Source organism: Geotrypetes seraphini, chromosome 4, assembly GCF_902459505.1.
Source record: "Geotrypetes seraphini chromosome 4, aGeoSer1.1, whole genome shotgun sequence".
Lineage (NCBI taxonomy): Eukaryota > Metazoa > Chordata > Amphibia > Gymnophiona > Dermophiidae > Geotrypetes > Geotrypetes seraphini.
Genome location: NC_047087.1, coordinates 140,671,847 through 140,688,184, shown reverse-complemented (window position 1 = coordinate 140,688,184; position 16,338 = coordinate 140,671,847). Strand labels below are relative to the sequence as shown.

General features: G+C 43.0%; 1 protein-coding gene across 2 annotated transcripts in view; it reads right to left on the bottom strand.

The window, feature by feature from the left end:
* Nucleotides 1-16,338, bottom strand: part of FHOD1 (formin homology 2 domain containing 1) — a 471,898-nt gene that overhangs the window by 347,384 nt on the left and 108,176 nt on the right. For both annotated transcript variants that reach the window (XM_033940727.1, XM_033940726.1), the window contains exon 2: nt 8,815-8,921. In XM_033940727.1, coding sequence (XP_033796618.1) covers nt 8,815-8,921 — 107 coding nt within the window. The remainder of the gene's footprint in view (nt 1-8,814; nt 8,922-16,338) is intronic.

The following is a 16,338-nucleotide window of genomic DNA, read 5'->3' as shown; positions in this document are numbered from 1 at the left end:
TAAAACAAGCAAAATCAGGTCTGAATACCTGTACTTAACTTCTGCACACATCAGGTGTTTTGTATAACAATGTACATAAATTTCAGGAACACCTACAATCCACCCATGCTTATCTTCAGGTTGCACCTTCTTTTCAGATTCGCACAATAGAACTAAATATGCAGCACTTTATAGAATGCACCTACCAAGTCGTGTGCATAACTTCTAATTAGTGCCAATTATAAGATATTAATTGCCAATTATCAGTGCCAATTGGGCTTGTTAAACAAGTTGTCCATGCAAATCAGCTGGGAGCACCGATTTGTAAGGTGCTGTATACAGAATTTGAGAGGAGGTGGATAATATCAGATGCCCAATCAATATTCTCCATACTGTAGAGGGAGATGACTATGGGCTGGTGACGGAACAAAAGCGCGAGACAATCGAGCGCCGACAATACGGAGTAGAGAATCACGCGCAGGGACTAGAGAATGACATGGGAAAAAAATCTGTCCCCATCACCGGACCACCGTCCCCCTTCACTGCCCCGTCCCCGCTGTCCCCTTCACTGCTCTGTCCCCGCCATCCCCTTCACTGCCTCATCCCCATCCCCACTGTCCCCTTCACCGCCCTGTCCCCGCAGCATCCACCCTTCCCTCTCGCCACCTCACCACCCTTCAGCGGCCCGAGAATCTCCTTCCCTCCCCCTTACCTTCACGATGTAAAGAAACTTAAGGGAGGGAAGGCGCGCGGTCACCAATCACGTGCATGGCCCCTTCCCTCCCTCCCTACCTCCGACCAAATCTATCTCCTTCCCTCCCTCCCCCCCCTTTATCTTCGCGACGCTTTAAAAAAGAAACAGATGCCGGCAAAGCCTGCCTGTGCCACCATGCAGTCGCGTGTGTGTGGGCGGAAGCTTCTCCTTTGACAATTGTCATTTTATAAACAGAAATAAAACAGAGCAAGATTCAACAAAACCCATCTCCCCTCCCTTTCACAAATATAATAATAATAACAGTTTATATACCGCAGTACCGTGAAGTTCTATGCTGTTTACAAAAGATTAAAAAACGTTACAAGTTGATTGAGCTTAAAGAGGTGAGGGAAAGTGGATAGTAGGCCATCAGAATCTTATTGAGGAAACAGAGAGTACGTGTCAGCTGTCTAGATATTTCAGGAATAGATATGTTTTTAGGCGCTTCCTGAATCCCTTATAAGTAGTGGACGAAAGCAATTGTTCTAGGTCTTTACCCCATAGTGCTGCCTGATGTGAGAGAAGGTGTTTATGGTGTTTTTTCAGTTTACATCCTCTAACTGGAGGGGAAACGAAGTTCAAGTGTGAGCTTCTCTTGTGTTGGCTGAGAATGTGAAGAGGTCAGTTATGTATTTAGGGGCTAGTCCGTATAGTACTTTAAAGCAAAGACAAGCGAACTTAAACTTTACGCGTGCTTCCATTGGTAGCCAATGTAGCTGCCGGTAGTAGGGTGTTACGTGATCGTATTTCCTTAGACTGAAGATTAGTCTGACCGCTGCATTTTGCATCAATTGTAAGCGTCGCATATTTTTTTGCGAAATTGCTAAATAGGCGATGTTGCAGTAATCAAGTTGGCTTAGTACGAGGGATTGTACCAGGAATCTGAATGATGGTGTATCAAAATATGATTTGATGGATCTAAGTTTCCAGAGAGTGAAAAAACCCTTTCTGATTAAGGAGTCTACCTGGTCTTTCATGTTTAGGCACTGATCAAGAGTTACGCCCAGTATCTTCATGGTAGATTGAATAGGGTAACTGAGTTTATTGATGCAAAGTGGTGTTGTGGTGTCACATGGGTGTGGCGAAGCAATGAAAAATTTCATTTTTTCTGAATTAAGTTTGAGCTTGAAGTCATTCATCCATTGCTCCATCAGATTTTTAGCTTCAGATGCTTTGGGAACAGTTTCCAAGATAGAGTTAACAAATATGATGATAATCGTAAAGTCGTCTGCGTAACTGAATAATTTTATCCCCAGCTGGGATAGTTTCATGCCTAGTGAGGAGATGTAGACATTAAAAAGCAATGGGGATAGTGGTGACACTTGCAGGACGCCGGATGGATTGCTCCAGGTAGCGGAGAGGTCATAGTTGAAACGTACCTGATAAGTACGGGACATAAGGAAGCCACGAAACCAGTTCAGCACCTCATCTCTGATACCAATGGCATCTAGGCATTGCAGCATTTTCCCGTGGTCTACCAGATCAAAGATGGAACTCATATCGAATTGCATGATCAGGGCAACACCCCCACTCAACAGCAGCATAAACAGTACTTACTTAACTGCGGGGGTTCCCTCTCCAAACCCCCTCTCGGAGCACTTTAAAATTAAGTTTAAGTCCGGCGCGCTGATGTCCTGCACGCGATTGTCTGCTCTGTATTGTTGGCGCTCGATTGTCCTATGTGTTTTTGACTATGAACCCTAAGGGCCATATTCTATAAATGGCACCTTAACTTAGGCACCTGTAGGTGCCCTACCGACAACTAACAATTGATAAAGCCATTTAAAAATGATTTTAAAATCATTTTTAAATGTAGGTGTCTGCCGGTGCCTGCCGGTGCCTAGAAAAACAGCGTCTTCATCATGTCTACAAAGGCGCCTTAGAACGTACAAAGTCAAAGTAGGCATGGTTAATGCCAGAAAGAACCATAGGCGTTCTAAGGCACCTCCGCAGATGCTAATCTGGTCAAAAGGTATGTGCCGGAAATATAGGCCTTTAAAACCCTGGCCTACATTTCCAGCACCTACCTTTCCCAAAAGCCGCAAATCTGTAAACAGTGCCATTGTGTGATACGCAATTGGCAATCATTCTTTAGGCAGCTGCTGATAACGACTACAATTACAAAATCTAACCCTAAATGTGCTACCCTTTCACTGGATGCAGAGGTGGCTTTTGACAAAATTGAATGGCCTTACCTGTTCTCTATTCTTATCAGTTTTGATTTAAGCAATGACTTTTGTGATTAAAATTTTTTATACTTTGCTCTTAACTGCTACACAAGTGAATGGGAACATTATTTTCCTCCTTTCTTTTGGAATGTGGTACATGTCAAGGCTGCTCTCACCATTGTTTATTTTCCCTGGCCACAGAATCATTTGCGATCTCTGTCCAAGAAGCAGATGAGGTTCAGGGGAGTGATAGCAGTGGGAAAAGAACATAGAATATCAATTATACTTTGATTTATGTTACAGATCCTAATTCTTTTCTTCCTCATGTTATGAATTTAATAGCAGAATTTGAATATCTCAGGTTATAACTGGTGAAATTAATTTGTAAAACAAGTTAAAAAAAAACATTTAATGTTAGCACAATAACTAAAGTTCTAGGTTGTGAAACAATTCAAAATGTCTGGAGGTGATAATCCCTAATGATCTATCTTTATTTTTTTCTACAATGGGTCATATTTATAGTAAAGAAAAAAAAAACCCAAAACTTCTGAATGGAAAAAAATAACTACAGTACTTCCTCGCTAGGAAGAAAATGTCACTAAGGTGATAAAGTTTCTATTCTAATTTAACCTTGATATCCTTAGGCTATCAGCTCTACTGCACAAAGCCTTCCCTGATTTTATCCAGCAGGTAAGAAAGACAGAATTCTATTTGAAATGCTGAAATTGCCCAAGAAGTCCGGAAGAGTGGTCTTCTTAACATTAAGTTATATTGTTGGTATGCCTACCTTCCTGCCAGCTAGTATTAGTTCAACCTACAAACATTCCCTCGCTGGATTAGACTGGAGGCAAAGTTTCTCTTTTTTTGCCTTCTTGTCCTTGATTTTCTCGATGATATAAAAAATACTTGAAAAACACAAGGAGCATTCCCTTAGTATTCTTCACTTTGCAGAAATCTGTAAACTAAGGCCTAACCGTGTTAAATGCAAGTTTAGGTCTATGCATAAGCAGTATAGGCAGTGTCTTTAGGTGATATTGCTATAGCACCATTGCCGCCATCATATCTTAATTTAGGCTTGCAGTTGTGGCACACTATACTGAAAAGCAGCTGGCCCTTGGCAGATTACCTGAAATAACTTTAGCAGTAGACCCATCAGCCCTCCAGAGCTGACAAGCTCAAGTCTGCACTTTGCACAAGGTTCAATGATGATACAAAGCCCATACATAAGACGGGAACAGGGTACCACATACCACAGGGCCTGCAAAAAGGCTGGCTTCATTTATTTTTAACTTTTTAAATATTTTGTAAGTGATTTGGTCTTTCATCGATTTTGACATTTTATCTTGGCACCAAGACTATGGGCTCCTTTTATGAAGGCACGCTACGGGGGTTAGCGCGTCGGACATTTCATTCCGCGCCAACCCCTGCGGCAAGCCAAAATACTAACACCTCGTCAATGGAGGTGTTAGCGACTAGCGTGGCAGGCGGTTTAAAGCGCGGTATTCCCCGCGTTAAACCCCTACCGCGCCTTGATAAAAGGACCCCTATATGATAAATGGATAATGAACAGGAAAGAGTGGTGACAGCCAAGAAGATGTATAGCAAGATTACAGAAATTACATCAATGGATTAAAATTTTACTTTTGACCCAACACATATGTTTCAACATCAAGAGTCCTAACACAAATAAAAACAAACAAAATACAAAAAAGGAAATACTGTAGGAGGACATGGAAACAGAAATGGCACATAAATATAAAATGAATATAGAACTCCTTAACTCGTCTTTTTTCTTACATCATATGGTTCATTTCTTTCTATGTTCTTATCACTTGATCTGAGGTTTCCATTAACTGTGCTGTGATTTCTTCCCTTTTTGCACTCTATTTACATATTTTGTGCATGTCGACATTGTATGATGTATTTGGTTAATCATTTATATTTAGATGGTCAGCATCTCTTGTATTCATTTGTTCTATATTTGTTTTATATTTGCTATTTCAATATCAGTTTGGATTTTATTGATTATTGTTTACACCTAAAAAAAAAAAAATGTGATAAGACCCTTGATTCAAACATGTGACAAAACACAGCTGTGTTGAATAAATCAAAGTTTTAATCCATTGGTGCAGTGCCTGTGAACTTAATACCCATTTCCATGGCTGCCTCTGCTCTACCCTCTTATTCGATTTCTGTGGAGATCGATTATACAAAAAATTGAAATAAGAACCAGATACAGAGGATCTGCAACAGTTATCTTACAGTTTATACTTTACTAGTCTTTAAGCCCGTTACATTAATGGGTGCTAGAATACTGTTCACCCTCTATGTTGCCCCTTCCATTCACTGCCCTCTCTTCTCTTTCTATCTCTCTCTTTCTCTCCCATATGGCCTCTCTCCATCTCCTCCTTCCTTTTGCCTTGGTCTGGCATACCTTCCTCCTTCCCTCCAAGGCATTCTCTCCCCCTCTGCTCCCTTTCTTCATTTAACTACTTCATTGGTCAGCAGCAGCATTCACAATTCATTGCTGTTGCTGGCTTCAGGCCTTTCTCTCTGGCCGGTCCTGTCTTCATGAAAACAGGAAGTAGGCAGGACCGGCCAGAGAGGAAGGCCTGAAGCCAGCAACAGCAGCGAATTGTAAACGCTGCTGCTGCCTGAAGCACCCAAGGCAGACGCTTCTCTCCCCTCCCAGCCCAACCCCCGCTGACTCTGCGACCCTCCCAGCAAGATGACTTTAATATCAAACCTCCCTCCAAGCGTTGGCAGTCGCTGCACGTTAAACAGGCTGCTTCTGCTTTCTTCTGCCATTGAGGCTCTCTGTTGCATCATTGATGACGTAATCAGTGAAGCGGCAAAGGGACTCAACTGCAGGAGAAAGGCCGAAGCAGCCTGTTTAACGTGCAGCGAGTGCCAACGCTGGAGGGATGTTTGTACCGGTGCAGAAGCGATATGTCTCTCCCCCTCCAGAACCTGTGCAGCACTTTGCTGCGGCGCATCCTCCCATGGGGGGGGGGGTTGCACAGTGTGAGCGGGTGAGAGCGGCGATCTCCAGTTGGGGGGGAGGGGGGTGAGAGCGGCGATCTCCAGTTGGGGGGGGGTTGCACAGTGGGAGCGGGTGGGAGCGGCGATCTCCAGTTGGGGGGGAAGGGGGGAGAGCGGCGATCTCCAGTTGGGGGGGGGTTTGCACAGTGGGAGCGGGTGAGAGCGGCGATCTCCAGTTGGGGGGGAGGGGGTTGAGAGCGGCGATCTCCAGTTGGGGGGGGGGGTTTGCACAGTGGGAGCTGGGTGAGAGCGGCGATCTCCAGTTGGGGTTTTTTTATTTTTTTTTTGTTTTAAGTTGAAAGCCGGCGCTGCAGCTCCTCTCTCGATCCTGGTGCAGTTCGAGAGAGGAGCCGGTACCATTGACAGTGAGAGGCGGGGGTGAGGAAGGCCGCTGCAGCTGTGTAATTTTTTTTTTTTATTTGAAAGCCGCCGCGAGCAAGTGGTGACGTAAAACCCGCGCTTGCGCAATCGTGTTTTCGCGACGGATCAGGGAACACGTTTTTTTTTAGTGCGCATGCGCGGCCTACCATTTTATTATATTAGATTTTATACATTCCATGCCACATTTTCTAAACATTTCTCTCTCGTTCTTTTCTCTATTTCTTTTTTTTTCTCTCTCCTAGTCATTCTTTCCACTTTAATGGAATGTTGAAAAGAAATTATACATAAAGGGTCAGAAATGCTTGGTTTGTCTGTGTGTGGGTAAACTCATATTCCAAAAACGTAATGGAAAAATACCAAATTTAACCCCCTTTTACAAAGCCGTGCTGCCAAGCAGGGTGAGTTAAATGCTGAGTCACCCATAGGAATAAAATGGATGGCTTAGCATTTAGTCTGAAGTGCAGCCTGTAAAAGTTGGGGTTAATATAAAACAGACTAGACTAGCAAATGCATGACGGGCCTATAAACATAACTTCAAAAAAATATACTGCTAATATTGTTTCATTTAAATCAATAAATTGCTGCATATCTGAATATTTTGTAGGCTGAGCTGGGGTAGACCTAAAAATTATGTTTATCAGTAATATTCACATGATAAATTGATCATTTATATGTTTAGTTTAGGTCTACATATATCTTCATTAATGCTACCCATAGAGATAATTTAATCCATGCATTCACATGCATTAAGTCAGCTGAATATCAGGTTCCCAATGATCATTCTTGGTGAAGAGATTTTCAAGACTCTTCCTAAACAAACCACATGCCTGATTCAATGCTAACTTTCAGGTACAAGATATGTTATGGCTAAATTTTAGAAGTAGAGCTTCTCTCCCTCATGATGGTAATAATTAGAGAAAGCTTGGGATTTCTGTTATGGAAAAGTTAACATGAGAATTGTAAGACAATTGACCATATTTTTTGTAGGACACAGTCCTTTTCAAAGCCAAGACTGCAAGCTTGAGAGGGTAAACTGAAAGGCTGCCCTGGGCATCAATCCACTGTCCGCAATACATCACCACCTGCTCTGAATCAGTGACCTCCTTCCCTACAACGCAGCTCTCCAATCATCAGCAGAAGTATTTAACTGGATGGTTTTTCCTGCTGCTGTAAGGCCAAATCTCATAAGGATCAATGCCAAAAGTTTTAGAGCCACTGACTACATGGCTAACACAATCCTTCCTCAAAACTTTACCTCAGAGATGCAGCAAAGTCAATGAGCATGCAAATTACTGCCAGGTTCAAAAGTGTGCATTGTCAAAAAAGAGAAGTGCACACTGCTGCTTAATCTGCAGCTCATTGTAAAATGTCCTCCTTCCTGTCAGTGTGTGAGCAGTGATTGGCTCCAACATGAATAGAAAGGGGGATAAAACAAACAAAAACCCCACTGCCACACAAGTTGTCACATGTACCTCACAAAAATTCCCCAATCCCCACTCTCCATCATCTGATTTCCAAATCATCTGCTCTCCCCATCCTCACAAACATATCTCTGGTCTCTAGTGACTCCTTCCAATCCCCCCCCACCTCCAATGGAGAAAAAGAGAGAAAGAGAGAGAGAAAGAGAAAGAGAGAGAAAAAGAATAAGTGTCAATCCTGCCCAAACTGCTCCTTCTCTATCCCCAAAACACCTATGCACATAGCACATCAATGTTTGGCTATAAGGATATACTGCGTATTATAACAAATAGCCAAAGAAAATGGGAAGCTATTTTCAACCATTTGAAAGGTTTAGTTTAAGCTTTTTTGGACAACTAGAAGTCCTGTATAAAAAAAACCCCCAAAAACAACAACTCAGAGAAAGGAAAATGGTAAAACCAGAGGACATAATTTGAGGTTGAGGGGTGGTAGATTCAAAGGCAATGTTAGGAAATTCTACTTTACGGAGAGGGTGGTGGATGCCTGGAATGCGCTCCCAAGAGAGTTGGTGGAGAGTAAAACTGTGACTGAGTTCAAAGAAGCGTGGGATGAACACAAAGGATCTGAATCAGAAAATAAGATTAAATATTGAACTAGGCCAGTACTGGGCAGACTGGCACGGTCTGTGTCTGTATATGGCCGTTTGGTGGAGGATGGGCTGGGGACGGCTTCAATGGCTGGGAGGGTGTAGTGGGCTAGAGTAAGTCTTAACAGAGATTTCGGCAGTTGGAACCCAAGCACAGCACAGGGTAAAGCTTTGGATTCTTGCCCAGAAATAGCTAAGAAGAAAAAATTAAAACATTTAAATTGAATCAGGTTGGGCAGACTGGATTGGCCATTCGGGCCTTTATCTGCCGTCATCTACTATGTTACTATGTAACTCATCCTCCTCCTAAATTATTTTCCTAGTCAATTGTCTCTTCTGTGCTTCAAGTATTCGTATATTACTCTACATTGTTTCTCTTTGGGTTTTTCATTATCCGAGCAAGCCAATTAAAATTATCTTCTTACCTTATGTCCTCAAAAAATCCTTCTAGATCATCTCTCTGCTCATCTAGAGACAGCTCCATATCCAGGTAATTTCCATTGGCTGACAACTGGAGTGCACAGTCTTCCAACTACAAGCAGAAGCACAAATTTGGGTTATGCTTGAGCAATGAGCAATTGCATACTGACACTGGAAAAGCTTAAACCTTTATAAAACTTTTGCACTGTTTATTATATAAAATTAATTGTCATAATGGGCAAAAAACAGTTTATGGCTTTATATGATTAGTAGGAAAATCTTTTATTATCAGAATGGTGAGATTTCTAAAGTCTAAAATATTTTATGAAGGCAAAATAAAGTTAAGCTCTGCTTTGTTACCAGGATCCCAAGCCAGAATTACTTACTTATTTCTGAACAACTCACTTGAAACACAGCAGTTCAAGTCCCAAGTGTGGCTAAATATAGTGATTCTCAGATAATCAGCCTAAAAAATGGTTGCCACAGACAGTCACAAGACGGGGTGTCCATGTATTTCCTGTAACCGGATGATTGCACTGGCTAACAGTGGTTGAACACAGGATGGGAATTTGTGATCAGTACATTAGAGAGGATATAACACTTTTTATGATATCCCAAAATAAAAGCACACATTTGTCCATCAAGCAGAAAAAAAAAAAATTCCCAGTCATGGGGGAAGCCACTGCTTGCACTGGATAGGTAGCATGGAACGTTGCTACTATTTGGGTTTTTGCCAGGTACTAGTGATCTGAATTAGCCACGGTGAAGATGGGCTACTGGACTAGATGGACCATTGGTCTGACTCAGTAAGGCTATTTTTATGTTCTGTAAACATTGCAGGCTCACTGCACCAGCCCTCAAATACTGTTTTGCATCCAAATTCACATTATAAGCTGGGAGCTCTAACCAGACAAGACAAACTGGTATAATGTGCAGGGAAACCCACTTAACTACTTAAATAAAGCAGTATGCAAATATTGGCATAAGAGAGTTTATTTGTAAACCAGTATGAATAGTAGTATGCATGTTGCTTGTGTCGGTGGTAGTCTGCTCCTACTTATAAATCATTTGAAAGAGGAAATAAGTAGGAATTCAAATTTTCCTCCAGCATTTACTTGCCAGAGATGAAATGCACTCACTGCGCATTGATGCCTTCCTGTCCCCCAATAATTTATTTTCAATGAAGCGGAAGCAGGCTTTGAGCACACTTGTTCTATGGTGCGTGTACATCTCTCTCCCCTCCATTCACACTCTTCTTTTGCATCCTTATTCTACCTCTTCACCTCACTGCAGTCCCCTCTCAAGTTTTCTAGCCTCTTCTACCTCTCATTCTCCTTCCCAACACATTAGTCCTCTTCCCTCTTCCAGTAAACACTTAACATCATAAGAATAGCTTTACTGGGTCAGACCAATGGTCCATCTAGCCCAGTAGCCTATCCTCACAGTGGTCAATCTAGGTTACTAGAACCTGGCAAAAACCCAAATACTAACAACATTCCATGCTACTGATCCAGGGCAAGCAGTGGCTTCCCCCATGTCTGTTTCAATAACAGACTATAGACTTTTCCTTCAGGAAATTGTCCAAACCTTTCTTAACACCACCTACGTCAGCCACTCTTACCAGAGCCTCTGGCAATGCGTTCCAGACCTTAACTATTTTCTGAGTGAAAAAATATTTCCTCCTACTGGTTTTAAAGGTATTTCCCCTTAACTTAATTGAGTGTCCCCTAGTCTTTGTACTTTTTGATGGAGTAAAAATATCCACTTGTACCCGTTCTACACCACTCAGGATTTTGTAGACTTCGATCATATCTCCCCTCAGCCGTCTCTTTTTCAAGCTGAAGAGCCCTAACCTTTTTAGTCTTTCCTCATACAAGAGGAATTCCATCCCCTTTATCATCTTGGTCGCTCTTCTTACACTGCTTGCTCCTCTCAGTCCTCTCATTTTTCCCAGCCCTTCTCATTCTGTCCATCCTACTTTTAGTTCAAATAGCCAGGTTGTTTCAGTACCATGGGATCATTTGAATTTGGCAGTTTCTAACAATTTGTATTGGCTCGATACAGTCCCTTTATTAGAAGATATTTTATTAGCAAAACCCACAAGACTCAAGAGTAGTAATTGACAGGTATGCATATTTAAAGAGTTGTAAGACAGTGTTGAAGCTGGATCCATTAAAAATAAATGGTTGTTCAGTAGGTGATATATATTTTGTAAATCAGGAAAAGTCATTAAAGCATTATCAGATCTTAATTGTTGAATTGTCCCGATGTCAGCATTCTGCCATGGCTTACAATTGATAGTTTCATTTTGTATCTTAATTTTTGCATTATTCCAAATAGGCATATGTGTTGTACTTGACCAAACAGTAGGAAGACATGGGTCAAGTAACTTAACAGCTTGCAATAAACTATTAAACATTTTGTCTTGATTCCAACCGTCGGCAAAAGTTGACAAAGGAAGAAATTTAAGAGGATACTTATCCCATTTATGAAGAATAGCAGATTATCCATCCAGGTCGGCAGTTGTTAGATATTCATCAAAAAATCATCCAGAGATTAGTTTAATTATGTGCGCAGTATGGTATTCAAAAAAAAACAAAAAACTAGGGAAGTTAACATCTCTTAGTTCTTTCCTCGCTTTAAGTTATTTAAGTGTAGTGTGAGGTATGAGCCCGGGAAACCACTTTATTATTCCAGAGGAAAGTAGTAATATTGTTAAGTGTTAGCATTGAAGTAGATGGGTAACATACTTAAAATATAGTGGATTTTTGGAGCAACCATCATTTTTATGGTGTCTAGTCTATCCAGTGGCATACCTAGCATATATGACACCCAGAGCCCATCATTTTTTTGACACCTCCCCCCCAATCTGTACGAAAAACATGATTTTTAGTAACAAGCCACATATCACACATGAGTACCTAGGAAAAGGCAGCATCTTACATACTGCAGTGAGCAGTACAATATCAATACACCCATTGTAAAACTAAACAAGCCAGACTAGTACAGATCAATCCTGCAGTCAATCCTAAAAAAAAAAACATGTCTTTCGAACACACAGAACACAGAAAACACCTTCGCCTAGTATGGAATATGTCATCACAAACTAACCCCTCCCTCTTTTACAAAACTGTAGTGTGAATTTTAGCCATGGTGGTAACAGCTCTGACACTCATAGAATTCTGAGCATCAGAGCTGCTACCACCACGGCTGGCGCTAAAAAACGCTCCACAGTTTTGTATAAGGGGGATAAAATAGAAATACATAGACAAAGGTTAAATTGAACCAGTAAGAAGCTGGACTCTGCATACAGTGCACCACAGAAACAGTGACACATGTCTCCTAAAGCAATAAATAAATACAATTTTTTTTCCTACCTTTGTCTTCTGTGGTTTCTGCTTTCCTCATCTTCTTGTAACTCTCTTCCTTCCATCCACTGTCTGCCATCTCTCTTCCCCTATATGGCATATTCTCTTCTTCTATGCCCCTTCCAGAAACTGTATGCCTCCTCCTTCCATCTCTCCATTCACCCCCATTGGTCTGGCATCTCTCTCCTCTCCTTCCCTCTCCCACACCTCTTCTCTGCAATCCCTTTCCCTTTTTACCCTCATTTTCCTTTTCTGCATCCGTCTAGATTACATTCTTACTACCCTCTCATCAATGTCCTTTTTTACTGTCTACCTAAAGCTTGCCACCTCTTTCCCTCACCCCTCTAGTGTTTCCCTAACTCAATCCTTTTCTCCCCATCATGTGCCCTCCTTTTATTTATCCCCTCCTTCCATCATGTACCCTCTTTCTCCAACCCTTCCATCTAGTACCTTCTCCTCTCTCTGTCCACTTCCATGCAGCGTCTGCTCCCCTCTTTTTCTCTCCTTCCATTTCCTTCCTGCAATTGCTCCCTTATCTCTCCCATCTGCACTTCCATCCAGCATAGGCTCCCCACTACCATCCAATGTCTGCCCTTTCTCTCGCCATCCACCCCTCTTCAATCAGCATCTTCCCCCTTTCTCTCCCTCCAATATCCTTCCCCCTTATGTCTCTCCCCTTTCTCTGTACATCAATTCTATCAGCACCACCCTTCCATATCACCCTGCCCCCTTTCTTTCCCTCCACCACTCTTCCATTCCAGCAATCCTGCTCCTTTCTCTACCTTCATGCAGCAAGGACCCACGATGATTGTAGCTGCCGGCTGCCAGTCCACCCCACTCCGACGTACTTGCTCTGGAGCGGACTCAGCAGCCGCATGCTGGAAGGTCCCGCGATGACTCATCTGCTGACTCTGCTCAAGAAGAAGTAAGTTACGTCGGAGGGGGTGGACCCAGCAGACGCAGGGAGTTGTGGCAAAGTCCCGCAATGACTGCGTCTGCCGGGTCCACCCCCTCCGACGTAACTTACTTCTTCTGGAGCAGAACTGGCAGACGAGTCAGCGCAGGACCTTCCTGCACCTCAGCATGGCTGCCGACTCTGCTGCAGCGAAAGTAAGTCAGAGGTAACGTGACCATTTATTTTTTTTATCAAAAGGTGACATCTATTAATTGACTGTGTATCCTTTCTTTCATTTCTTTCTTTCTGCACTCAGGCCCAACAATTGTCCCTTTCTATTCCCTCCCTCCTTCCTTCCCATGTCCTTAGTGCCCCCAGTGCCTCCGTCCTGTGTCCATAGTGCCCTCAGTGCCCCCGTCCTGTGTCCTTAGTGCCCCCAGTGCCTCCGTCTTGTGTCCTTAGTGCCTCCGTTCCGTGTCCATAGTGCTCCCAGTGCCTCCTTCCTGTGTCCATAGTGCCCCCAGTGCCTCCGTCCCGTGTCCATAGTGCCCCTAGTGCCTCCTTCCAGATTTTGGCCAGCCTGCCTGTCTACCTATCTCCCTCCCTTGCTAAAGCCAGCCAGCTTGCCTGCCTACATCCTGCCCTCCTTGCTGCAGAAAAATAAAGCGCCTCTCCACTTCCTTTCCCCCAGCCCGCACGCTACGATCCCGCCGACAAGAAGTCTTTCCAACGTCAATTCTGATGTCGGAGAGGACATTCTGGGCCAGCCAATCACTGCCTGGTTAGCCCGGAACCTCCTCTCCGACGTCAGAATTAACGTCGGAAAGACTTCTTGTTGGCGGGTGAGGTAGGATCGTAGCGGTGCAGCCGGGGGAAAGGAAGGGCAGGAAAACCCGGACCTGGCCGGCTGTGCACCCCCCAAGCCATGCACCCGGGGTGGAGCGCCACCCCCCCTTGGTACGCCACTGAGTCTATCTCACCTTGACAGACATAATGGGGACCATTTCTTTGTTAGTTCTCTAGCCGTCTTAATCAGCAATTCTTCATTCAGTTGAACAGTTTCATCAATGGTGGAACCAAAATAGATACCCAAGTATTTCAATTTAGTTTTAACCCACTTAAATTTATATTGGGACATTTCCATCTCAATGCCTTGACCGTTAGCTGAAAGAAGCGATAAAAATGGCTATGGACCTATATGTGAAGAAAATAAATAAAACCAAAAGTAAAAGGAAACCAATATGGTTCTTCAAACTAGTGGCGGAGAAAATAAAGACAAAAGAGCTGGCGTTCATGAAATATAAAAACCTCCAAGAAGTGGAGTGCAGAAAGGACTACCGGGTGAAACTGAAAGAAGCCAAGAGAGAGATACATCTGGCGAAAGCGCAGACGGAAGAACAAATGGCTAAAAATGTAATAAAGAGAGTCAAATTTTTTTTTTCAGATATATCAGTGAAAGGAGGAAGATGAAAAATGGAATTGCTAAACTAAAAGATGCTGTGAACCGATATGTGGAGAGTGATGAGGAAAAAGCATACGTGCTAAAAGCATTCTGTTCTGTGTTCACGGAAGAAAATCCTGGAGAAGGTTGTCTGGCAAAGTAACGCAAGAAAATGGAGTAGATTCTGCGCTGTTCATGGAGGAAAGTGTTTATGAACAACTTGAAAAACTGAAGGTAGACAAAGTGATAGGATCAGACAGGATCCATCCCAGGATACTGAGGGAGCTCAGAGAGGTTCTGGCAGATCCTATTAAAGACTTATTCAACAAATCTCTGGAGACGAAGCAGGAAACTACAGGCCGGTAAGCCTCACTTTGGTTGTTGGAAAAATAATGGAAGTGTTGCTGAAAGAAAGGATAGTGAACTTCCTAGAATCTAATGGGTTACAGGATACGAGGCAACATGGCTTTACAAAAGGTAAATCGTACCAAATGAACCTGATTGAATTTTTTGATTGGGTGACCAGAGAACTGGATCGAGGACATATGCTAGATGTAATTTACTTAGATTTCAGCAAAGCTATTGATATGGTTCCTCATAGGAGGCTCTTGAACAAACTTGAAGGGCTGAAGTTAGGACCCAAAGTGGTGAACTGGGATAGAAACTGGCTGTCGGACAGACGCCAGAGGGTGGTTAATGGAAGTCGCTCGGAGGATGGAAAGCTGAGAAGTGGATTTGGTGCTGGGGCTGATCCTGTTCAATATGTTTGTGAATGACATTGCTGAAGGGTTAGAAGGAAAAGTTTGCCTTTTTGTGGATGATACCAAGATTTGTAACAGAATAGACATTGAAGAGGGAGTGGAAAATATGAAAAAGGATCTGCAAAAGTTAGAAGAATGGTCTAATACAGTGGTTCCCAACCCTGTCCTGGAGGACCACCAGGCCAGTCGGGTTTTTGGGATAGCCCTAATGAGAGAGATTGGCATATAACTGAAGTGACGGGCATGCATATCTGCCCCATGCATATTCATTAGGGCTATCCCAAAAATCCGACTGGACTGGTGGTCCTCCAGGACATGGTTGGGAACCACTGGTCTAATATCTGGCAACTAAAATTCAAGGCAATGAAATGCAACGTAATGCATTTGGGGATTAATAATCAGAAGGAACCATATATGCTGGGAGGTGAGAGGCTGACATGCACGGATGGAGGGATCTGCATGGATCTGCATGGAGAGGGATCTTGGGGTGATAGTGTCCGAAGATCTAAAGGTGAAAAAACAGTGTGACAAGGCGGTGGGATGCTGCCAGAAGGATGCTGGGCTATATAAAGACAGGCATGGCCAGTAGAAGGAAGAAGGTGTTGATGCCCCTGTACAGGTCATTGGTGAGGCCTCACTTGGAGTATTGTGTTCAGTTTTAGAGACCATATATCTGGTGAAGAACGTAAGAAGACTTGAAGCGGTCCAGAGGAGGGCGACGAAAATGATAGGAGGTTTGCGCCAGAAGACTTATGAGGAGAGACTGGAAGCCCTGAATATGTATACCCTAGAAAAAAGGAAGGACAGAGGAGATATGATTCAGATGTTCAAATACTTGAAAGGTATTAACGTAGAACAAAATCTTTTCCAGAGAAAGGAAAATGGTAAAACCAGAGAACATAATTTGAGGTTGAGAGGTGGTAGATTCAAGAGCAATGTTAAAAATTCTACTTTATGGAGAGGGTGGTGGATGCCAGGAATGTGCTCCCAAGAGGGGTGGTGGAAAGGAAAACGGTGACGGAGTTCAAAGAAGCGTGGGATGAACGCAGAAGATCTAGAATCAG